The 23,906-nt window shown below is 50.6% G+C and overlaps 1 protein-coding gene across 1 annotated transcript in view; it reads right to left on the bottom strand.

The window, feature by feature from the left end:
• Positions 1-23,508, bottom strand: part of SLIT1 (slit guidance ligand 1) — a 158,539-nt gene extending 135,031 nt beyond the window's left edge. Inside the window, exons 1-3 of the mRNA XM_090277906.1 lie at positions 23,287-23,508; positions 5,666-5,737; positions 3,494-3,565 (exon numbers count right to left, since the gene is read on the bottom strand). Of these exons, the coding sequence (XP_090134032.1) occupies positions 3,494-3,565; positions 5,666-5,737; positions 23,287-23,483 (341 nt within the window). The 5' untranslated portion in view covers positions 23,484-23,508. The remainder of the gene's footprint in view (positions 1-3,493; positions 3,566-5,665; positions 5,738-23,286) is intronic.
• Between the last annotated feature and the right edge of the window lie 398 nt (positions 23,509-23,906).

Raw genomic sequence — 23,906 nt, 5'->3', positions numbered from 1 at the left:
TGTCCAAAGTGAGTGCCTCCCCAAGTCGCCTCTGAGTGGTAGTGGTGGGGTTCTGAAGCCTGCCTTTCTCCAGCTCCCCATCCTGGCCGCCTCTGTGTTACACACCGACCGACCCCCCCCCCCCCCAACTCAGCCAGCTGGTGACTGGGCGTCCCCTCAACCCCAGCATCAGACCGACAGACGCCAACGGCATGCCGATCCTTGCGGCCACAGAACCTCATGCACACTGCTGCTCTGCACTCGAGTTTGCAACTGCTTACGAGAACCAGTTATGTCTGTTTCCAAACATGTTTAGCCAGAGGTACTTATAATTATAATTATATAATTTAATGAACTGTTACATAAACAAACAAAATGCCAGTGTGAAAAGAGAGAGTCGTCTCCATGAAAACTAGGCTGAATGCTTTGGAGTCAATAAAAGGAAAGCCGCTAATTTCTTTTTAATTTTATTTTATTCTTGTTTATTCTATTATAGCTACCCCAATTTTTCCCCCTTCGCCCTCCTCCGTCCTGCCCCATCGCCCACTCCCACAGTCCAACCCCACACCATTGTCCATGCCCACGGGTAATTCATACATGTTCTTTGACTAATCCCTTCCCCTTCTTTCCACCGTCCTCCCAACCCCTTCCCTCTGGCAGCTGTCAGTCTGTTCCGTTTCCATGTCTCTGGTTCTGTTTTACTCATTAGTTTATTTTGTTCACTAGATTCCTCTTATAAGTGAGGTCATATGGCATTTGTCTTTCACTGGCTGGCCTATTTCACCTGGCCTAATAGTCTCCAGTTCCATCTACACTGTTATAAAGGGTAGGAGTTCCTTCTTCTTTCTTTCCACTGCATAGTATTTCGTTGTGTAGATGAACCACGGTTTTTTAATCCACTCATCTACTGACAGGCTGTTTCCAACACTTTGCTATTCAAAAGAACCTGTGCGCCTCGGAGTTCACAGCAGCCACATGCTGGAACGCTGCTAATCAAAGGGCTGCTGTGTCCTGTAAGAGTGGAGGCCGGAGGAGCATAAAAGGTATTCAGAATCCTCCACCCAGATTTCTTCAAGGGCCCTTTAAACATCTCACTGCACCTTAATGAAACCAAAATCAAAAGTCATAAACAAGGTACGCATGTGTGGTTTAGGTGAGGAAAACAAGAGAGAACTCCGACCAGCCTCTCATGATAAAAAGAAAGGTCTTGGCCAAACAAAAGGTAGGGGGAGGTCAATAAATGTTTACATGTATGTTTTAACTTAAAATGAAATGTTTGGATGACAACAAACTCATAGCTATCAACAACCGAATCTAAAAGAAAAGAACAAAATCCAACTAAGCAAACCAGAATAGGAACAGAATCATAGGTATGGGGATCATTGGGAGGCTTATCAGCTGGGAGTGGGGAGAAATGGGGAAATGGTGCAGGGACTAAGAAGCATAATTGGTAAATACAAAATAGACAGAGGGATGTTAAGAATAATATAGGAAAGGGTGAAGCCAAAGAACTGATATGCATGACCCATGGACATGAACTAAGGGGGAGTGGGATTGCTGGGGGGAAGGGGGTACTGGGCAGAGGGGAGCAAAGGGGGAAATAAAAAAATTTAAAAAGAAATATTTGGAGTATGTATGGTGTTTGCGATTTTCCACTTTACCCAATTTCTTATAATTAATGATTCACCACTGGTCTCCAGCAAGTCAGAGGACAGGGTGCCACCATCCACAGTGAGCAATGGACACCCCCAGGGGCAGAGCAGTCACAAAAAAAGGAACTGGAAGAGGACAGGAGGGACAAAGTCTACAGTGACAAGTCATAACTCATAAAGAAGGGCCCTGCCCAGCCTTAGGTGGCAAAAGGAGGTGTGATGTGGGCCACAGGGTCATGTCTGACCCCCAACCCCCACTTTCTCTCCTCCTCCAGGGTATGGCAGTACCAGAGCTGGAATTGGGTTAGGTCCAAATCAGGCCCTCAGAGTCAGGTCATGATATATTTTGTCCTGAGCCTTTTAAGAAAAACAAACACAGGACTAAACATCTGTTCAGCTGTGGGCTCCTTATCACTCAGTTTTAGGCCAGATGAGGAAGGCCAAAGAAAGATCACCTTGACTTTCCTCCAGGCTGTAGGAAGGCACTGAGACAACCTTATCCTTTCCCTTTCATTTAATACCTTCTTTTCTTTGATGTAAAAGAGAAAAGTGAGGTATTAGGACATAGTCATTAAGAGCTCAGGCTTTGGAGGCAAAATGGTCTGGGTTCTAATCCCCTCTCCTGCACGTAATCACTTAATAAGGCAAGTGCCTTAACTTCTGTGCACCTGTTTCTCATCTGTAAGATACCACTGACCCACTGTTGTTTCAAGGATTAAATGAGATATCGGGGGAAGGAGTGGTAAAGAGCTCATCTTGGTGCCTGGCATAGAGTAAGGCAAACAGTAGCAGCTATAATTATAAACTCATTTTAAGAAAATCCATTTAAAAAATAAAAGCACACAGAATAAAATGAAAGTGAACTTTTTATCCCACCATTCAATGCAATGAAAGTTAATATTTTCAATTATTTTCCTCCTCCTGTATTCTGTATACATGCAAGTTGATTTTATTTACACAAATGTCATTTCCTGCCTCTTCCACTTAGCATTATATTGTGTGTATATTTCCATGGCCTTAATTGTTCTTCCAAAGTGTGATTTTATGGCTTATGTCTGCACCAGAATGACTGTTCCCAGTTTTTTACTGTATTTAAATAATGTGCAATGAATATCCTGATATATACAATTTTTAGCCATGACTCTGATTATTTCTGGTTCAAAAGGCATGAACTTTAGAATTCTTGGCACCTCCATCCAAACCGCTTTGCAGAAAAATGAGATTGGTAGCTACCCTGAATGCAAGTGCCCATCCCCACCTCACCTATACCATGTGCCATTTTTTTTCATTATCACCCATCTGGAATGCAAAATTTGATCAGTTCACATCTGCAAACTCAAAAGCCCTGTAAGAAACAAACCATGCAAATCAGAGATGTCTGCACCTTCCAGTTTCTGTGCTATGATCCTCGGTACCCACAACATGGCTCCTCAGGTGGCCCCAAGGGCTTCCCTGATGGTCTCCTCCACACACAAATGCTCCCTAAAGGCCACACAAATCAATGAATGGTGGTTTATGCCTGGGGTGTGAGATTATAGGAAGAAATCTCACTTCCTCTGTACTGTGCAGATTTTTTGCAGTAATGCATTTTCAGGGGAAAAAATCTAAATAGCTGCATTTAGAATGTGGGGTGAGGACAGTCTCCAGCTTTCTCTCTGCCATGATGTCATGATGATGCTGTGACCACTTCCACAGCTGTAGCTGCCCCTGGCTCCGATCAGCAGGCAGGAGGCAGGCTGGGTGTGCAACCCTGTCCCTGAGCCACACACCCCACCCCCATCCTTGCTGCCAGGCTCAGCCTGTTCATGTCCCCACAGGGCCAGCCACCACAGCCCTTCTGAGTCCACACCCACTGTACTTACAGCCGCTCCAGCTCCTTCATGTCATCGAAAGCCCCCCTTTCGACCACTGCAATCTGGTTCTCCATCAGCTGCCTGGGGAAGCAGAGACACAGACAGTTATAGGATGTTGGACAAGAGCTCCTAGAAACAGCTGGCACAAGGGAGTGTACAGGAGGCGTGACTGAGACACGTGCAGACCTGAGAACTGGCCGGAGCCCACAAAAGCTCCTCACAACTTTGCAGATTCCCAACAGGGGCTCCTCAGCACACCCAGCCCTGACAGCAAGATGCGCTTCCAGCTCCAGCCCCATGCTGATCTCTGAAGCCACCTGCCTGGCAGAAGGCCACTGGACGCCAGAGGACCAGGTCATTGCTCCAAGGCACGTTCGGGGAAGCCAGGCCCAGGCAGCAGGCAGCAGGGGCTGGCTCTGGGCTGCTGGCGCGCGTGTCCCTTTCTGGCCCAGAGGGCGAGTTTCCAAGGGGCAGAGCGGACAGAATGGGCAGTAGCAGGGGGAGGGGAGCCTGTGCCAACTGGACAAAGCCCATACAGGCCGCACGCTCTGCAGTTGGCAGATGACACCCCCTCCGCCTGGCCCCATCTGCTGCCAGCTGAGCCACCTGGCCCCGTGGGGCTCCGCACCTCCTCATCGCCACTGTGCCCTGAAACCAGAGCGTCCAGCTGACGGGCAGCAGTTTTCACCCCAGATCGCCTGTTGCATGGTAATTTCTGAGATTGTTCGGCATGTTTTCCTCCCTGCACTCTCCTTCTCCCCTCCCTAGCAGGTGGCTATGTGCTCCCGCAGGGACCTCAGATGCGGCTTGAGACAGGGCCGGGGGCAGAAGCTGCCAACACACACTTCTTTTTCTCTACTTTGTTTCCAAAGGCCTATGCTACTGAGCAGCTCCCACTGCAGACCTGGGTGGGAAGAGAGGGCATACCAGGGGCAGGGAGGGGTTCCTCAGGCTCAGAAGAGATTCCTGGAAGCTGGGAAGGGGTCAGAGATTGTGGGTTCTGGAGCAGCAGAGATCCTTGTCCGGTGGCTGACAGCTATGACCCCAGAGAGGATGGGCCACAAGGTCCCCAGCTTCCCCAAAGCCAGTAGTTCTGAAAGAACTGAGGCCCCAAGACCCTTGCACTACCCTGGGAATAGGGGGGTGAAGGACCCTATGACTGTCTGATGTTGCTCGCATCAGAACGCATGCATGGCAGGCTGCTTCTGCATGGAGATCATCAAAGAAGGAGAGATGAAGAGATCAACACCCTCCCCTCGCTCCTCACCCCTGCCCAGCATAACAAAGGAGGTGCAGGTGACAGCTCCTTTCCCAGTAGGATCATACCCACTATCTACAGTATCTGCCACTGGCAGGCAACCCAGGGAAGTCACCTCTGTCCTCAATTGCTCCCACACTCACCTACCCTCCCAAGCCTTGGATAGATAGCCCTTTGCTGGGGAGTCTTCTGGGACACAGTTTCAAAAGAACTATGGAGGCTGTTACAGACTGAATTGTGTCCCCCAAATATTAATGCACTGAAGCCCTAACCCTAAATGTGTCTGTATTTGGAGACAGGGCCGTTAAGGAAGTAATCAAGGTTAAATGAAATCATACAGATGGGGCCCTAATCTGATAGGACTGGTGTCCTTATAAGAAGAGACACCAGAGATCTCTTTCTTTGCACACACAAGAAAAGACCATGTGAGGACATAGCAAGAAGGTGGCCAGGAAGAGAGGCCTCGCCACAAACCAACCCTGATGGCACCTTAATCTTAAACTCTAGCCTCCAGGACTGTGAGAAAATAAAGTTCTATAAAGTATTTTGTTACAGCAGACTGAGCAAACTTAGATACCTAAAGATTCCTCAGGGTCACTTGGTCTTCCGTCACCCCAGGAGACAATCAGTGGACAAGACATCCCCTCCGCCCAGCCCAGGTCCTGCCAGGCAGCCACCACTGGTGCCCATACCACCCCCGATTGTTCAGCCACGCGGGGGGCAGTGGCTGCTCCAGGGCAGGACTCAGCATCACTCCCACCCCACCCCCCACCCAGGGTGTCCCAGGATTGACTCCATAGCCTGTCTGCAGCCCTACAACCCTACACGCCCACAGCCAGGGCTTTGCCTAGCAGCCACAAGGCCATTGCAGAGGGTTGAGGGTGGGAGGGAGGTAATGAGCAGGAGCAGCACCCCATACTCACAGCACCCGCAGCTGCTTGAGCCCAGCAAAGTCATTCTTATGGATCCGAGTGATATTGTTGCCGTTGAGCTCCCTGGTGGAAGAAAGGAGAGAAGGAAATAGTGAGACGTACAGGGTGGGCCCCCAGACCAGGGGCCCCGCTCCAGGCTCTCTCTCTACCCGGCTCAAGCCTGTCATCTGACCAACAGGGCTGGGTGCTTCCCAGCCAGTCGACAGGACCCGCAGGTCTGTGTGGAGGCCCAACAAGCTGGAGCCTGTTTGCAGGTGTCCAACCAGCAGGAACACACAGGGCTCACGCATCTTTGGCCCTGAATGAACTCAGTCTAGTTGGAGAGATGAGACATTCACACAGGAAAGAATTTGGAAACTAGCCCATTAGAGGCTGTTTGGGTGGAATCCTTGCTGGGCCTCAGTTTCCTCATCAATGAAATGGGGACAATACCTGTGTCTACCTCATAGGTTTCACATGAGGCACAAGCAAGAAAAGGGCATGGTCTGCAGTTGGAAAGGGCCCCCCTGCAGACACTGTTGTTATCATCTGGCGGCACTGGTTCCTAAGAGCTGTCTGTTCTGAACAGGAGAGAGCACAGCCCATGCCATTCACGGAAACTGAGGAAGTGGGACTCAAGCTGAGACCTAAAGGACAAGGGAGATCTGCAGAGCAGGAGGGTTGGAGGGGACAGTCCAGGGAAGCAGAACACCCAGCAAATCCCTGGGGTCGGGGAGGGGACAGGCTAAGACTGGGAAACCAGGGGAAGCAGGGTGGGGGGAAGGTGAGCCCAGATCACAGAGGGTCTGAGAGAGCAAGCAGAGAAGAGACAGGGAGCCAGTGAGGTCTCTGGGTGGGAGCCTGCCATGAGGTTAGTCCCTTAGCAAGGGAAGGGGTGGGGTGGGAGGGCAGGCAGAGGGAGGACCAGAGGGCAGGGCTAAAGAAGGGAGGGAGCCCACTGTCTGATCCTAGGGCCAGGCCTGCAACAGCAGTGGCTCCTCCCTCACACAACCCCAGCCTCTGGCCCTTCCTCCCTTCCGAGGCCCATGTGTTTCTCGGTCCTCCCCAGCCATGCCCTGGGCACCTTGGACCTAGAACCCACCTTAGAAGCTGCCTGGTCCCACCTCCCCAGCCAGCTTCCTAAGGAAGCTCACTCAGCCCCTGCTGACCCAGCCGCTTCATAGGGAGCTAGCACAGCTCAGAAAGACAAGCCCCTCCAGGAGTCAGGCAGTCCACTCCCCCTACCCCCGCCACAAACTCTTCCATGGAGCCACACACAGCAGAATCTCACCCGGGGCCTCACTCCAAACCCAGCTGTCACCTACGCATCTAAGCTGTCTGTGCAGCTCCAAGTTCACAGCCACGACGCTTCCTCCTTTCTCACCACTGTCATAGTCACCACATGCTTGGCAACAACCTAACTGGGACCATACCATGTCCACCTGCAGCCCAGTCTCATCATTTACCCACTTTGGGCAACCCAAGCCCAAACTACTCTGAAGAACAGCAAGCTTTCTTTCCTGAAAGTGTTTCACATGTGTGTTTGGACTAGATGATGTTCTAGAATTGCATCCACTAAGAACACAACATTTGTCATAAGTTTCCACACACGCCAGAAACTGGGCTTTGCCCACATCCTCACCCCAGGCTGGAAAGTAGTTACTGTGCCCAACTTATAGACGAGGGAAGAGTGGCTCAGAGAGACTAGGTGTCTTCCCAAGTCAGCAGCTGGTAAATGACAGAGCAGGGACGCGAGCCCAGGCTTCTCCGACCAGGCCAGCCTACCTCCCCAAGTTGACGAGGCAATAATTCATTCAGCTCATCACTCTGCCTTCCTCCTGCACCTGGCTCTTGATCCTTGGGAGCAGCTGGAAAAACTCATTCCCTGCTCCAGTCTCCTTTCTAACAGGATCTGTCAGAGGGGCTTGAGGCCTCTCCCTGTGGGACAGGCTCCTTTCAATGAAAAGGTCCTTTTTATTGAACTAAATAGTCTTCCCTGAAATAACTCCCCGCCCCCGAGCTTCAGTGTGGTGCACTCCAATCTGCTCCTTCTGCAACATGACCGGGCCATCTCACTGAAACTTTCATCCCCAAACCCAAGACCACAAGGAACTGTTGCTTATTTTAGTTTTTCAGTGATAGAGATACATCCGCATTGATTCTAAGAGCAAAACGTCCAATTTAAATGGACACCGACAGAGCGATGCTTAGTTGACTTTCAGTACGTCCATGAAACCAAATACCATGCAGCCACTCAAAATGGTACAGATCAGTTGTACTGACGAGGAACGCTGTCCCTGACACAGTGCGTGGGGAAGGGCTCTGAGACACGTGTACTCTCTGAGTCTGCCTATGTGACAACTCACATGCATGTCCACACAGGTACACGCGCAGAACGAGCTAGCGGGGGGCTGTGTGCCACATGTCTTCACCTGTCACTGCTGCACAGTGGGACTTGAGGTGACTTGACTTCTTTTATTGTTTTTCTGCGCTGTTTGAATATTTTTTAGAAAGACATCTATGTTTGTATAAGCCAACATTAATATTCGAGCTACTGAATTTTTTAAATTTCCTGAAGAATAGAGGAAAAAAATTAAGATCACATATAAACCCATTGCCCAAAAGTAACACTTGTTAACACTCCGAAATATTTTCTCCCATGCCTATTCCCTTTGGATACAATTTTTATATAGTTGAGATATTTTAACAAATATTTATTGAAGACTTACTATTTGCAAAGCATTCTGCAAGGTTCTCAAGACACGAGAATGCAGGAGACGTAAGCGTGTTGCACTCCTACAATGTCACACCGTGTATGTCCCCCACTTGTGGTGTTGACTGGCCATGAAATGTCCCTTCATTTGGGTAGATCAAGTTCCGGGGGCGTTCTGTGCTTCCCTGTGACCGGGTCACCTGGGCTGTTTTGATATTGTTCAATTATAAATACTTTGCATGAACTTCGGTGGGCATTTGGGAGAACTACATTCCTAGAAATGGAACCATTCAGTCAAACGTCACGAGAAAGCTGATGAGTTTATAATCGTGCTCTCACTCCTTTTCACGGCAACCATGGTTTGGCACTTGACTACAATAATTATTCATTTTACAGATGGGAAAACTGAGGCAGGGACAGATGCCAGGACTCAGGAGACTCTGAGAAGGAGAGGCCATCGGGGAGGCAGGGGTGTGGGGGGGCTCTCACTGACTTGCCTCTCTCCTGACCCCTTTGCCCCAGGCCCCGCTGTGCAGATGCCAGGACAGATTCCTTGGCCCACCATCAGTTGATTCCAGCCCCCTCCCTGGCCCCAATTCCTACCCCTCACTCCACTCCCACTCAAGGCGCCACCTGGGACAGGCTGACAGAGGGGACGATGTGCAGACAGCAGAGCAAACAGCCTCTCGGAGGCCCTGCTGGCGGCATCTGAGCAGCCCCCAGCCTGCCCCCAACAGCCTTCCTCTCTCACCCCGGGCTGAGTGCCTCCTTCAGGGGACAGCCCTCGAGCAGGCAACCTGAAAGGCACATCAGGCTCCCAGGTCTGAGGGCTGCTGCTTAAGGAGGCATTATCACCACTTAGGCAGAGAAAATGACCTCCTGGGCTAGCCCACCCTCTCCCCTCAAAGGACAGGACGCCCACTAGGATCGAGTTCCCAACTTGGGCCAGCCACTTCCCCTCAAGTCTCCACAGAGCCTGCTGGAATGAGGCAAGGAGGTCATGTTCCTCCAGCACCTGATTCCTCCAACAGGTGTTGCTTGTGTGTTGCCATGGCGATCCCCCTCCCTAGGAAGCCATCTAGGAAAAATGGGAGAAGCTGCTGTGTGACCTTAAGACCTGTGCAGCCAGAGCAGCCAAGTCAGGCGGGCCCTCTGGGGCAGTTCCCAGGAAGAACCCCGGACCCTAGGCTTCTTGCCACCAGAGCCCACGTCCACCACGTCTTACTGGGCACCTACTGTGTGTAGGCTCCGAGCCTAATGCCAAGCATGCTTCATTGCACTGCACCCTCACAGTAACCTACGAGGTGAGTCATGGTCAATCTCCATCTTGCTGGTGAGGAAACCAAGACACAGACAGATGCAGTAATTTTCCTAGTGCCACACAGCTAATGAGTGGTGAGGCCAGGAGCAAAACCAGGCCTGTGTCGTTCCATGTTCGTTCCCTGCCTTGTGACGCCTCGTGTTGATGGGCTCCGCCAAGCCCACCCCTCGCCCCGGGTGCTCATGCCTTGGAGGGAGCTGGATGCTTGGGACAGGAAACACTGGGGCCCTGTCACAAGGCTGTGTGCTCTGCCTATGCAGCAAGATCAGGGGAGCTTCCTAGCCGGCTGAGCAAAGTGCATCCTTAGTGGCTACGAGCTTGAGCTTTGGATCTAAACTGTTCCAGCTTCAGATTCTTGCTCCACCATTACTGTCTGTGTGACCTGAGGCACAGAGCTTAACTTCTCTGTGTCCAGTTTCTAGATTCATAAAATGAGGGTAATGGTATTACCTACCTGTCCTGACATAAGGTGAGATTTAAAGGACTTGATTTTTTTTTAAGATTTTATTTATTTACTTTTAGAGAGAGGGGAAGGGAGAAGGAAAGAGGGAGAGAAACATCAGTATGTGAGAGATACATGAATCGGTTGCTTCTTGCACACCTCCAGCTGAGGAACCTGGCCCGCAACCCAGGCATGTGCCCTGACTGGGAATCAAACCAGCCACCTTTCGGTCCGCAGGCAGGCACTCAATCCACTGAGCCACACCAGCCAAGGCAGGACTGAATGTTTCTAAAGCACCATGAGCAGTGCTCCCTGTAACAGTATTACCTGCTACAATTGTTTTTCCTACACGTACTGGTGTTGTTTTCCTCAAGGACGACGGCTACACCAGGAGCGTGGTGCTCTGGGCTCAGCTGGGGCTGGCGCTGGCTGGCCAGGGAGGAGCCAGCTACTCAGGCCCTGCAGGCCCCTGGAGGCCAAGGCTCAGGGAAGAGGTCCTGTGATGGTTCTCTCTCTTCCAAAAGTGATGGGTCTGCACCCAAGCTTGTCCCCCAGGAGGACATACACCTAGGTGGCAAATGGCCCTGATTTCCATCAGTTCCTGTGTGGTCCAAACCTGAAAGGGAAAGCTCAGTAGTAAAAGATTTTGGAGAAAATCCTCTGAAGCAAAGTGACTGATGGAAAAACAAAAACACATGGGATTTCTTGAATCCTCTCAGGAAACAAGAATCTGATCCCCGGCATCTGGGTGTTTGTGATAAACCAAAAGAAACCCTTGGATTTCCTAGAACTGCAGAAATAAACACCTTGGGCCCCTTGAAGGGTGCTCTGGGGGCCCCACATGCCCCACAAGTATTCCTCGCCCTGGAGCTCCAGCGATTCCGGTGCTGGTTCACTGCTATGGCAATGGGGGGGAGGGGGGGGCTCAGGCCACCCTCCAAGTCCCTTCCTGCCAAGCCTCCAAAAAATAAACACATGTTCTGCCTGTGACTGAGCCAGGCCTCTGGCGGGGGTTCTGTACACTGTGACTCTCTGTCCTTTGGAACCAGCCGGGCCAGCTCCACGGTGCTGAGTGTGTGCAGAGCCAGACCAGACAACTGAGGGAAGGGTGAATTGGCCTCCACAGTTAGGCCCACCATCAAGGCCAAACGCCCCGACTGCAGGCCAGCGGCTGCGTGCCTACGCCTGTCATGGCACCTGGAGCCCCGCCGCGCCCCTTCCCAGGCTCTGCACACTCCCTCTGGCTCCCCTCCAATCCATTCTCCCAGCCACAGCCAGAGCAATCTTTTCAAGATGCAAATCTGATCATGTCACTCCCCACTTAAGCCCTTCAATGAATCCCCATTGCTCTTGGAATCAAGACAAAAAATCTTAGTGTGGACAATAAGGCCAAGGGGCCTGCCCCGCACCACACCGCGTCCTGATCTGCTCCCTCCCGGAACAGAGCGGTTGAACTGGACATTCCCTCTGCCTCTTTGTCTAACTCACTCCAACTTTTCCTTCCCATTGGTCAGCCCTCCTGTCCTAGGCCCATAGAGCATCACTACCCTCCCCTCTACAGCACCAATCTGGAGCATTTTTATATGGGAGCTTCCTTGAGTGATGTCTCAGCCCCTGAAGAAGATTATAAACTCCTTGAGGACACAGGCTGTCAGTTTTTTCTCAGTATGTATCCCTAGGGCCTAACACAGTGCCTGGCACCTGCTAGCTGGTTCTTGAATACATGAATAAATTTGCATTAAAACTGGCATATTCCAAATAGCATGGCATTGAGTATGTTTTCCGTGTTTCTCTGCTCCCCCACTCCAAAAAACACTAATTAAGAAAGGCTTTCCCCAAACAGACATTAGCCAAGAAAAGCTACACACAGAGGACACTGCTCTGTTGCTAACAACCTCCCAGGGCCCTGATTTTTTTTTTTTTTTTTTATGAGTGCCTTTCATAGGAAAATGCTTTGCTCCTCTACTTCCTTCAGCTCAGCAGCACCTCTGGCTCAGGTCCCCAGGCCTTGCTGTTTTCTCAGCCCAGGTCAGCCGTCCCCCTCCCCCCACCTGCCCAGCAACACATACCCCTGGGTCACTGTTAACATCCTTGAGGCCTTAATTTAAATGTCCTCTCCTCTAAACCAGCCTTCCCATGGGTGTCCCTGTAGCACCTTCTCCAGAGCTGGGATTGCAATTTGGAGATGTTGTTCAACATGAGGTCCTCTGTTCAAAGCCAGTCTCCCCTGCCAGGCTGTGAGGGGCAGAGGCTACATCTGTTTTGCTCACTGCTGTATGCCCCACACCTGTGAGGCTCCCTGGCACACGGCAGGTGACCAATAAACATAGTGAAAATAGGCTGAGTGAACAATTCTGCCCCCCAAGCCCGGCTCCTACGAGTACATCGCACCCGAGGCCTGACACATGCTGCTCCAGGCAGCTCGCTGAGCCTTCCCCACAGTCCTCAGGCCTCAGCAGGTCAGGATCCAGAGGCTCCTCCAACTCCCAGCAGAGCCCACAGGCGCAGCACCAACCCCGGCACTAGCACAGTCCTAAACCTTGTGCTGGTCAAGAGGCCCCCGGGCCGAGGAATCAGGGAGACCGCGCCAGGGCAGGTTTGCTACCGGTATAGCTCCGCCCCGGCTCCCGGGTCTCCTTTCCTTGGCTGGAGCACGAGCAACACCTGTACCATCACAACCAAGCCGGCTCATTGAAGCCTCAAAATAGAGGCAGGTGAAGGAGGCGAGACTTGAACCCTGACACATCTGACTTCAGGGCTAAGCTCCCTCTCTTATTTTTTTTTTTTTCTCTAGTGTTTAACTGTGGAAAAATACACATAAAATGTACCCTTGCCATTGTTGTACAACAGATCTCCAGAACTTTTTCATCCTGGAAAACTGAAACTCTGTACCAATTAAACACTGACGCTCACTCCTCTCTTCCTCCAGCCCTGGTCCACTTTCTGTCTCTGCGAATTAGGTTTCTCCAGGTACCTCATATCAGTGAAATGTACAGTATTTGTCCTTTTGTGACTGGCTTACTTCACTCAGCATAATGTCCTCAAGGTTTAGCCATGTTGTAACATTTGTCAGAATGTCCCTCTTTGTTGAGGCTCATCATGTTCCACTGTATGTCACCCTGCATTTGGTCCACCCATCCATCCATCAGTGGACACGGGGCTGCTTCCGCCCTTTAGCCCTTGTGAATAACGATGCTGTGAACATGGGTGCCCACATATCTTTGAGGTCTTGCTTTCCATTCTTTTGGGTATATACCCAGAAGTGGACTTTGTTGAGTCATATGGTAAGTCTATGTTTAATTTTCTCAGGGATCATCATACTGTTTTCCACAGTGGCTGCACCATTTTATATTCCCACCAACAGTACATTAGGGTTCCAACTTCTCTACCCCTTCTTAGCTCCAGTTTTCTCAACAGTAGTCAGCCATGTATGTGAGGTGGCCAGATCCCAGCTCTTAACCCCAGCTCTGTGATGTATTCTGTTCTAAGGCCCAAACAGCACCCCAGTCCCTTCACCACTGGGGCCTGGTCTTACTTTTGCCAACCCCCTTCCCAGGTCTGGGGCTCACCCCAAAACACAACCCTGCAGCCAGGGCCCTGCTATCAGCCACCAGGCCTCCATGTACATGCCAGCCAACTGCTCTCCACTCACTGCCCACCCTGGCCCCCCAGAGGCCACACACCAGCTAATTCCCTGACACTGACCTCTGGTTGCAACACCCACTCCCTGCATCCCCTGACTCTGCTCACCAGCCCCTACCCCTCAGGCTGGATACCCCCTCTTTTATACCAGCCTGCAACTTGGCTCCACCCTGTAAAGATGCACAGCCAGGAGTCAACTCTGGCCAAATTGCCTTTTAGCCCCAGTGTGACGCCCTGACAGGGGTTTTGTAGGGGCTAAATGAATGTCTGATGAATGAATGAATGTCTGATGAATGAATGAATGAATGAACAAATGAATGAACAACACTGAGCCTTATTAAGATGTGTGGAGTAGTAGCAAGTTTAAAAACAAAACACAAACACCTCTCAGAGCCTCAAGACTCAGGGTCCTTGTGACCCAGGCAGATACTCCAGCTCTCTGAACCTTCTCCACATCTGCAAAGAATGGTAAGTAACACCTTCCTCACAGGACAGGTATGAGGAATAAAAGGGCAGCCTTGGTAAAGCATCTCACTCTGAGCCTGGCACAAGGTAGAGGCTCTAAACGGGGACTGCCAATACCATCACCACTCCCTCATCACGCTCTCCACCTCAGTTCTTCTCTGATCTGTCACATGTCCCCGCAGTCCCATCCCCATCTCCATCTCCAAGGGCACTGGCTCTTCCTTTCACAACCCCCACCGCGCAAGACTCCTGCCTTCTGCCCCCCACAGACTCCAGTCCACCTGCCCCTACACTGCACACCACTCCCCCTTGGAGCGTCTGCTCTTGCTCTCTCCTCCCGCCAACTTCCTCACCACCTACTCACTCCCCGACCATCTGCCTCCCTCCCTCCACTCCTCCCAGGAAACCGTTCTGCCTTTGCAGTGACCTCGTCACAGTTCCAGAACTTTCCCTGGCCCTCATCTTCAGACAGACTGGCTGCTCTCCACATGGCTGGCCCTCCTCCCCATCTCCAAACACCTTCTTGGTCTGGCAGTAACTACTCTTTATCCAGGTTGGAAGCCACAAACGTTCAGCCAATGCTCCCTGTGTGAACCACAGGACAGGGGTGCCTCCTGCCTCCCCATAGCTCCTCTGCCCTCCTCGTGTGGGCGGAGGCCAAAGGCAGGCCTCATGAGTCTTCAAAGGATGAACCGTCCTCGCCAGGAAACGCCAGCACCCAAAGCACTTCCTGCATCCATATCGCCTGAATCGCAATTCCCAAAGATTGCTAAAGCAGCATCGCAGGGATGGGCCTGGGAGTCTGCATTTTTACCAGCTCCCAGGAGATTCCTATTCCCATTGACATTTCTCTTCCACTGCCTTTGTGGCTTCCACCACTTCCCCAGGAGGCCCTCCCAGCTGCTTCTCCAGCCTGAACACTCTGCAGAGTAACCCTCCCCAGTTCCTACCTCTGGAGTCGTTTTTCACATAACTATTTATTGTCAGTTTAAGCCAAAGAGGCAGAAGCCAGCTGCATGCATGGCTTCTCCAGGATCAGCAGCCTTCCCCCACTTTATTTGCAAGATCATTCTCCCAGGCTCCAAACTTAGGGTCCCCCAGACCTTCCCATTTGCGCTCTCTGCCTCGGCCCAGGCCTACTTCCCCCCGTCTTGGCCTTGGCAGTAGCCTCCTAATCCTGTGAGGACTACAGTAATTTCCTACTGCTGCCACAACAAATTACCACATACTTAGTGATCAGAAATCCAAAATCAGCCTCACTGGGTGAAAGGCTCTAGGAAAGAACTTGTTTCCTTGCCTTTTCAGCTTCTACAGGTCACCTGCATTCCCTGGCTCACGGCCTCTTTCCCTCATCCCTCCAAACTCCATTGCCATATCTACTACTGACTCTGACCCTCCTGCCTCCCTCATACCCTGGGCCCACCTGGATACTACAGGGTCATCTCCCATCTCAAGATCCTTAATAGTATCTGCAAAATCCCTTTTACCCTGCAGAGTCATATATTCACAGGTTTCAGGGACTAGGACATGAACATCTTTGGGGACTATTATTCAGCCCACCACAAGGACCATATTTTCTAAAGCAAAGATCAGAACAATGATTTCATGGTTCCTACCAAAAGTTCATTTTTTTTTTAAATGCTCACCCAACACACAATTGTTTTGAGCACCTACTATGCACCAGGTGAGGGAACACAAAGATAATGAGACAGTCCTTGTCCTCAGGGAACTCAAAACCCAAGGAACCCATCAAACAAACCACTTTCTTTAAAAGGAGTAAAATTCTCTTCCCTACAGAAGAATTCCAATTAATGAATGTGGATGGAATAAGGGAAGTAGGAAAACAAAAATTGGATAATAATGGTTGCAGGCAAGATCCATTAATGAATGCTATAATTAGTAGGTAAGAATTTGAGGACAAAAAAAAGGATCTTACATAATCTCAAAGTATATCCCCCAAATATTTATTACTTACAAATGAAAAGATAGTAACATTACAGTGGAGAGACCTGGCAGACACTATCTCAACCAAGAGGTCAGGTTGACTTCACCAGCAACGGGACATATTGATGTCAGCCCCCACCCATTGGATGTTCTGAGAAGGACACATCATCACCTCTGAGACATTCTTGCCAAAAATACATAACCTCAATCCAGTCATGAAAAAACACCAGGCAGACCCAAACTGAGGAAAAGTCTGCAAAATATCTGGCCTCTACTTTTCAAGGTCATGCATAGCAAGACAAAAAAACTAAGGAATTGTCACAGATTAAACAGTACTAAGAAAAAATGACTATTAAATCCAATGTGGAATCCAGGATTAGATCCTGGAATATAAAAAAGACATTAATGAAAAAGCTGGTGGAATCTGAATCAAGTTTAGTTAAGTATTTTACCAATGTTAGTTTCTTAGCTTTCAGAATCATGCTATGCTTAACAAAGATGTCAACATCAGAGAAAGCTGGGTGATGTGTGCAAGACTCTTCTTGTACTATTTTTGCAGCTTTTCTGTAAGTCTAAAATTATTTTAAAACACACATTTTTTTAATTAAAAAAAAAAGTACAACAATGACAGCAAAACCACTGTCACAGAAAAGCTAGAAAGCAGAGTCATCATACAGACTGGTCCCCCCACTACCAGCTGGTCTCACCCTCCATTTATCCTCCACACCAAGGCCAGGGCAACAGAATATCTTAAGACAGCATTTTGCACTTGTCACTCTCCACTCAAAACCCCTGGGGTTAAGTGCTGAGAGGATCTTGTCAAAAGGACACAGGAGCAGCTTGAAATGGCTCCCACTGGCCAAATGCAGGACACAATGAATATCAAAATAAATAATGATAGTAACACACTGTACCCTAAATAACAAAATAATAATCCAGGGGTCCATCCTGTTGTAAATGAATAGACAAACGAACAGGTGGAGGAGAAGGGAAGTTCTTTCTAACAGCAGTTTGCCAACGAATAGAGAAGAAATGATGGCGTTAAAAATTTCTCATCAATAGGTGCTAAAACTAGTGAGTAACAGTTCAATAAGGAATAGGATATTTACGTAGCCTCACAGTATCTCTCCACAAATGCCTTATTAATAACTAAGAGTACATAGGCACTTTTCAGCTTACCCAGTTTTCAAAGCTAAAATTACCAAGAGTGGGACAAGTGGACACCATGCGTCTTCTTCTGATGTGACCCCCTAAGAAGGGCACAACATCATTTATTCCTGCCAAAAATACATAACTTGAGTGCAGTCATATAAAAAAGAGCAGATGAAGACAAATTGAGGGACATTCTACAAAATAAGTGGTTTGTATTCTTCAAAAATATCAAGGTCAAGGAAAAATAAAGAAACTAGTGCAAATTAAAGGAGACTAAAAACCCATAACGAGTAAATGCCATGTTTGGTCCTGGACAGAATTCTGGACCTAGAAAAAAAAAATAACCATAAAGACATTTTGGGGACAACCGATGAAATTTATACATGAACTCATGTGTATTAATTAGTCATAAATATATGTGGGTAGATATCAATGCTAAATTTTCTGATTTTGGCAGCCTTATTGTATTTAGAAAATATACGTAAAAGTATTTAGAGGAAGAAGGTGATAATGTATCCAACCTATTCTAAAATGGTTTAGGAAAAAAAAGTGTATGCATATGTAAAATATATGATAAAGCAAATGGGGCAAAATAGAAACAACTGAATCTGGGTAACAGATATACCTGTACTTTTGTTGCAACTTTTCTGTAAGTTTGAAATTATAACAAAATAAAAGGTTAAAATAAGAACAAGGGGTCTTTCAGAGTGATGAAATTATTATGAAATTGAATTGTGGTAATGTTTACACAACTCCGTAGATTTATTAAAAATCATTGAGTAGTAAAAAAAAATTTTTTTAATAACGTTCTGCACACATCCCCTCTGATGGCTGCCTATTTCCCAGCCCCATGGCCTGGTGCACACCCATTACTGCCCTCTCTTCCCTCAGAACTCACCCACAAACATGTTCACCCCATCAGCGGGATGGGCTCCCCACTCTCCACCCCAAATCTATGGCGCACACCTTCTAAGTGCCCCGGAGTTCCCTCACCGCGTCACCTCTCTACTTACCTAAGCCCTGCTCAACCTTCAAATCCCTCCTCCCTGGTCACGTTAGGGATCCAAGTCCTCCTTCCAATCTCTCATTCCCACCTCATTTCTAACAATGACAGAGCCCCTTCTACATGCCAACCTTATTCTAACCACTTTACATGGAGTATTTCATTTGAACTCACAGCCCTGTGAAGTCAGTGCTATCATTGGCTCCATTTTACAGATGAGGAAATCAAGTCACTAGTGAGTTGCCAAGATTTTTTAGGTGGCACGATTCAAACTGGGCCATTCTCACACCAAAACCTGCGCTGGTAGCCACTGTGCTCTATGTCCCTATGGGCATCCTTACACGTTTGTTCTTTCACAGACAGACCTTTTTCCCCCAACAGGCCGCAAGCTCCCAGAGGAGCGGGTCCATACCCTGGACCTTTCTAGACACTTTGCACACAGCAGGTGCCCAACAGCTGTTTGTGCACCACAGGCTGGGCTCCAGAAAGGAGAGGAGGGGGTTGTAAGCTCCACCAAAAGGAAGAGCCAATTCTCCACCCCCACCCCTCCATCCCCCCAGCACAGCCCAGCTCCCTGGCGACTGCCCAAAGCCCCGGCCGTCATCTGCTCTGGGTAATAAGTATTTGTATGGCGATAATTACAGCATTTGGGAAGAAAATCCCATTAAGCAAGAGCCCTGCCGAGCTGCTAATGCCGGCACAGAACTGGAGGCGGCAACTCCGCCAAGCTTTGGTCTGCTCCCAATAGTGCAGGAGCTGCCTGTCCTGCCACCCCTCCTCCAGCCCCAAAAGAGCACGACCGCCCCTGCTGGCAGCCTCTGGCAGCCTGGGCCACCCCCACCAGCCCCCTGTCTTGGAAAAGGGGCACCAAGGAAGGGGCATCCCCATCTTCGAGTGCTCCAGGGTTCCCAGGGGCTGCAGAGCGCTCGGTGGCTGCGTGGTGAGGGACAGGAGATCAGGGCCATGCTGGGATCCAGCATTGAGGGGTGCCCAAGTTTCATTTTCATCCCTGCAATTTGGTCACCTTAATAACAATAATAAAACCATTTATTGGGCACTTGCTGTGTGCCAGGCCGGGTGCAAAGTGCATTACCCAGCATTACGGCATTTAATCCTAGCAACCACCTTGGAAGCAGGTCCTGTCATCATCCCCACTCTAAAGGCAAGGAAGTGGGGGGCCTGAGAAGTCACTTTCCTCCAGAGCACTTACCACAGTTGGCAATTCCGCATCTATTCTCATACTGTCATTCATCGGTTTCTCCCTGCTGGACTACAACTCGGGGAGCGGGGAAGAGTTTAGATTGCTGTCCGGCACTAGTCACTCAGCCAGTGCAGACATGCACTGAATGAATGAATTAAACCCCATAACTGGCCCAAGGTTCCCCAGCTGTTATATGGCAGAAAGAGCTAAAAACCCAGGCAGGCTGACTCCAGAGTGCCTGCACAGCACTGCCCTGCTCCTTGTCTCCAAATCCCAGAGGACAGGGACAGAGCTGCCCCGGGACATGGAAGGAGCACTCCCAGCAGCCAGACTTCAGAAGAGCAGCCTGCAGTGCAGCCGACACCCCTATGCTTACCCCAAGCTCTCTCCTGCCCTAGCTGAGCCCTAAGCCCTTTAGCTTGGGCTTCTCAAATAACAAAAAACAGCATCACTTAATCAAATCACAAGTCATGTTCACCCACATAACATGAGAGACTCCTAGCAAAACCCTAGGAGCAGTGGGTGTCACTCTCTCCAGAGGCTGAGGGATGGAGGGTAGAACACCAGCCATGTGACATGCATGCCACCAGGTTCACTCACTTAATCCTCACTGTCAACCTGCAAAGCTGTCATCATCCCCTTTTACAGATGGAGGACTGGCTCTCAGAGAGGATGGAGGACAGTACTGAGCCCACCACCAGTCACTGAGAGCCCAGCAGTAAGCCCAGGGCACCTGCTGCTGGAGATGTGAGTCCCACCAGGAAGCAGGTCCCCCTGCACAGCGAGCATCTCCACTGCAGGAGACCACAGGGTCCTGCTCAGACAGCCCAGGCTGGCCAAGCCCAGTGGTAGGCATGGCTTCCGTATGGCCCCTTGATCCCTCTTACTACAGCCACCATCCAATCATGATTTGGAATTCCAAATAGGCTCCCAATCAGCCTGGGTGTCCTGGTCAGTCCTCCTTGGGCATGACCACCCAGCCCTGTTGAATGGTGCCTCCAGACTCAGGGGTCTGAGCTGGGAGAAGACATGGTACCCCCAGGCCTCTGTAGCAGGCAAGGAGCTAGGGCAGTGGACAAACTGGCCAGGAGGCAAAGGGACATATGGAAGAAGGCAGTAGAGCGGACCACATGGCCTGATGAGCAACAGAATATGCTGAGCCTGGGGTAAACCGGAAGCCAGCAGGCTGCCCAGGGCTCTTCCCCACGCTCCATCCTCAGGCCTCACCCCTCTCTTTGCACCCTGCACCTATTAGGGGGATCTGTGGCAAACCAAGAATACAACTGCCCAGGGTGGAAAGGAGAAGCAGCGTCCACACCTGCTCTCCCTACCACACTCTCCTGAATGCTCTAAGCCAAAATCCAACTGAAAGTCAGGGTCCTTGGGAAGAAGAAAAGACAAGGAATCGTGGCCATGGCGGGGTCCCTCTGAGCCTGAGTCCTGCACAGAGACAAGCTTCCAGGCCTCCTCCAGCATACCCCCAAACCTCGCTTAGTGTTTTCATTGTTCCGTGGCAGGGAATCATTCAGCACCTCTTCCCCACCCAGCCCACAAGCCCCACAGCCCCACTGGCTCAAGCAATGTCCCAAAAGCTTACAGTTAGGTGTCCCTGCCAGGTCCTCTCGACTACAAATCCCTGAGGGCAGGAACTTGCTCACTCTCCGCTGGAGCACCAGCACCCAGGGCAGTCCCTGGCTCCGTCAGGATTTGCTGATTAAATTTCAAGATTCTTCCCCTGATTGTACCATAACAATGGCTCTCACTGAGTAAGGACCATAATGTACCAGGCACTTTCCACACATTCGTTACCTTCAGTCCTCACGAGAACCAAAGACCTTATGCATCAGGAGCTCCATTGTCTTGATAAAAAGCAACTAAAACTCAGAGAAGTTAAGTAACTTGTTCAAGGTCACACAACAAATAACTGACTGAACTTGGGTTCCAATCTAGGCAGTTGGATCCCCAACTCTTTCCTCTGCAATAGGAAATTTAACATCTCTTTTAATCACAGAAGAGCTCAAGAGTTCATCAAAGCCAAAACAGACACTCTCTTCAAAACTAAAAATCAAGGGAGAGCAAGGAATGTGATGACTTCAAGATTCGGAGCCAAAAGCAAAGGAGAAGGAACTGATGATGTGTCTCAGGCCCAGGCTGCTGCCAGTGTAACAGCCGCAGGAGCAATGCCCCATGGACACAGCCAAGGAACAGAGAGTAGGTCCAGAAGGAACAGGTGTGGAGGGTGACCCGGCAAACTCAGGGGTCTCCTGGGCAGATTTCTGACCTCAGTCCCTCTCCAAGGCCACACAAAATAATGCACAGGTGCCCCAGGCAAACACAGTTTGGTCCAACCTATCCCCACACCAGTATCTTTCCCCAGCCCCTACGCACGCCCTCACACACACATTGATTCCATTTAGATTGCATCTAGATTGCAAATTCTCTGAAACCTCCACGGGAATTTTTCAGACTCAGCCAAGAAGAGTCTGTGGCAAAGTGTGCTCACTAATTGCTGACCTTGGTGAGGGCTCTGATCCAGGAGACAGCTCTCCCCAGGGTCCAGTTTCTGCCTCTGACCAGCTGGCAGGCATGAAAAATGTGCTCAAAAGTTATCGAAATATGTACGCCTTTCCTGGAAGCCACTGCAGTTCCCCAGGAGGATGGGAAGAAGGAGTAGGAAGGTTTCAAAGGAGCGGCAGCCTTCTCCAAAGTCCAGTTCAAAAACCTCCTGAGGCTGTCACCTCTGCAAGCAGCACAAAGGCCCTGCGTGTGATCAAAATCCACACACACAGCCATGTACAGGGTCTCTCACACTGAGGTGACACGACTAAACTAGGAATTCACACAGATACACATTTTGCGGGGAAGCTGGGAAAACAAATTATATAGGTTTGTAAACACACACACATGCTAACCATGCACACACTCTCTCTCTCTCTCTCTCTCTCTCTCTCTCATGCTACAAATCTTAGCGGGTCTAGAAGTAATTCAGAAGTGTGAGAGATGGGAAGAGAAATGGTGCTTTTGTGACTTGTCATAGTCGATGTCTTCAACCTCGTGTCTCCCACTCAAGCTCCTGACCCCTCAGTATGATTCACGGGGCTCTTGGTCCAGGTTGCACCTACCCCTCTGTGGGTGCTGAATGCAACATACTCTGAGCCCCAAACCCAAATCCCTTGGGTCCCATTGTCTGCCAGGGTTGGGGGGTCGCTGGATGTGAGGTGGGGGACCAATGCCAGACACCCGCAAGGGATGAATTCTTAAGGCTCTGGGCCAAACAATGGGGAGAAAGGGAAACACCAAAAACTTCAATCCATCCCATCCTGCCACCCATTACCAGCCTGCAGGCTCTCGGAGACCACATCCACACACCCTACTCAGAACGCAGCTCAAACCCCACGTGCCTAAAAGGAGACATGGTTCCTGACAAGTGAGGAGCTTCCCTCCTGGGTGCGCGGGCACCCCGGAGGAATAAAGTGCTGGCGCAGTGGGAAGGGCCAGCCAGTGCCTAGCCCAGGGTGCAGGTGTGAGGATGGGGGCTGACAGCCCCTCTGAAGGCCCTTTGAATCCCAGGAAAGGGAAACAGTGGCTCCTGGCTCCTGGCTCCAGAAGGACCCTGGCAGGAACTGACTTGTCTACTAGCTGCGGAGTCCGGACCCAGCAGTACTGCCCCCTCCGGCAGCCCTGAATTGCGTCTGGATGGAAGGGCAACGTCGGGGCTCCCTGCGGGTTAGGGATGGGCGCAATACTCACAGGCGCTCAGTGTTCCGTGGGATGTTCTTGGGGATGACCTGAAGCCCCGTGCCGTGACAATCCACCGTGGTACCGGTGCAGGTGCAGAGGGCAGGGCACGCTGTGGCACCCAGGCGCCACGAGGCTGCCCACAGCAGCAGCCAGAGCTCTGGCCGGACGAGCCCTACTGAAGAACCCCTCCGGGGCATCAGCGCCATAGTGCCTTTACCGCGTCCCTCCAACGTGCCAGACGACGGCAACCGCTGACCATCCCCGTCCGGGGCGGCCTCCAGGTGCAGTCCCGGGGCAAAGCCACCGAAAAGACCGCTGGCTAGTGCGCTGCGCCCTTGCGGGCTGGGAGGCACCTTGCTCCTCCAAGCGACGGCGCCTGTGCAGAGGGCTCTCGATTCCTCTCCGGTTTCTCGCTGGCTGCGTCTCCTTCCCTCCCTCCAGCTCCCAACAGACTGCTGAGAGGAGGAAATGGGCAGGTCCCGCGCGCTCACGCACCCCGCGTGCGCACACACACACACACACAAACACACACACACCCAGTCTCACACCCGCACGCTCGCTCCCACCCAGCAGTCATCCATCAATCGAAAAGCACACATCAGGGCCAGACTCCTCCCCGCCCTCCCCCA

This window comes from Furipterus horrens, unplaced genomic scaffold (assembly GCF_987537825.1).
Source record: "Furipterus horrens unplaced genomic scaffold, mFurHor1.1.pri manual_scaffold_5, whole genome shotgun sequence".
Classification (NCBI taxonomy): Eukaryota; Metazoa; Chordata; class Mammalia; order Chiroptera; family Furipteridae; genus Furipterus; species Furipterus horrens.
The sequence above is the reverse complement of the archived record's forward strand: the minus strand, read 5'-3'. Positions and strand labels throughout refer to the sequence as shown.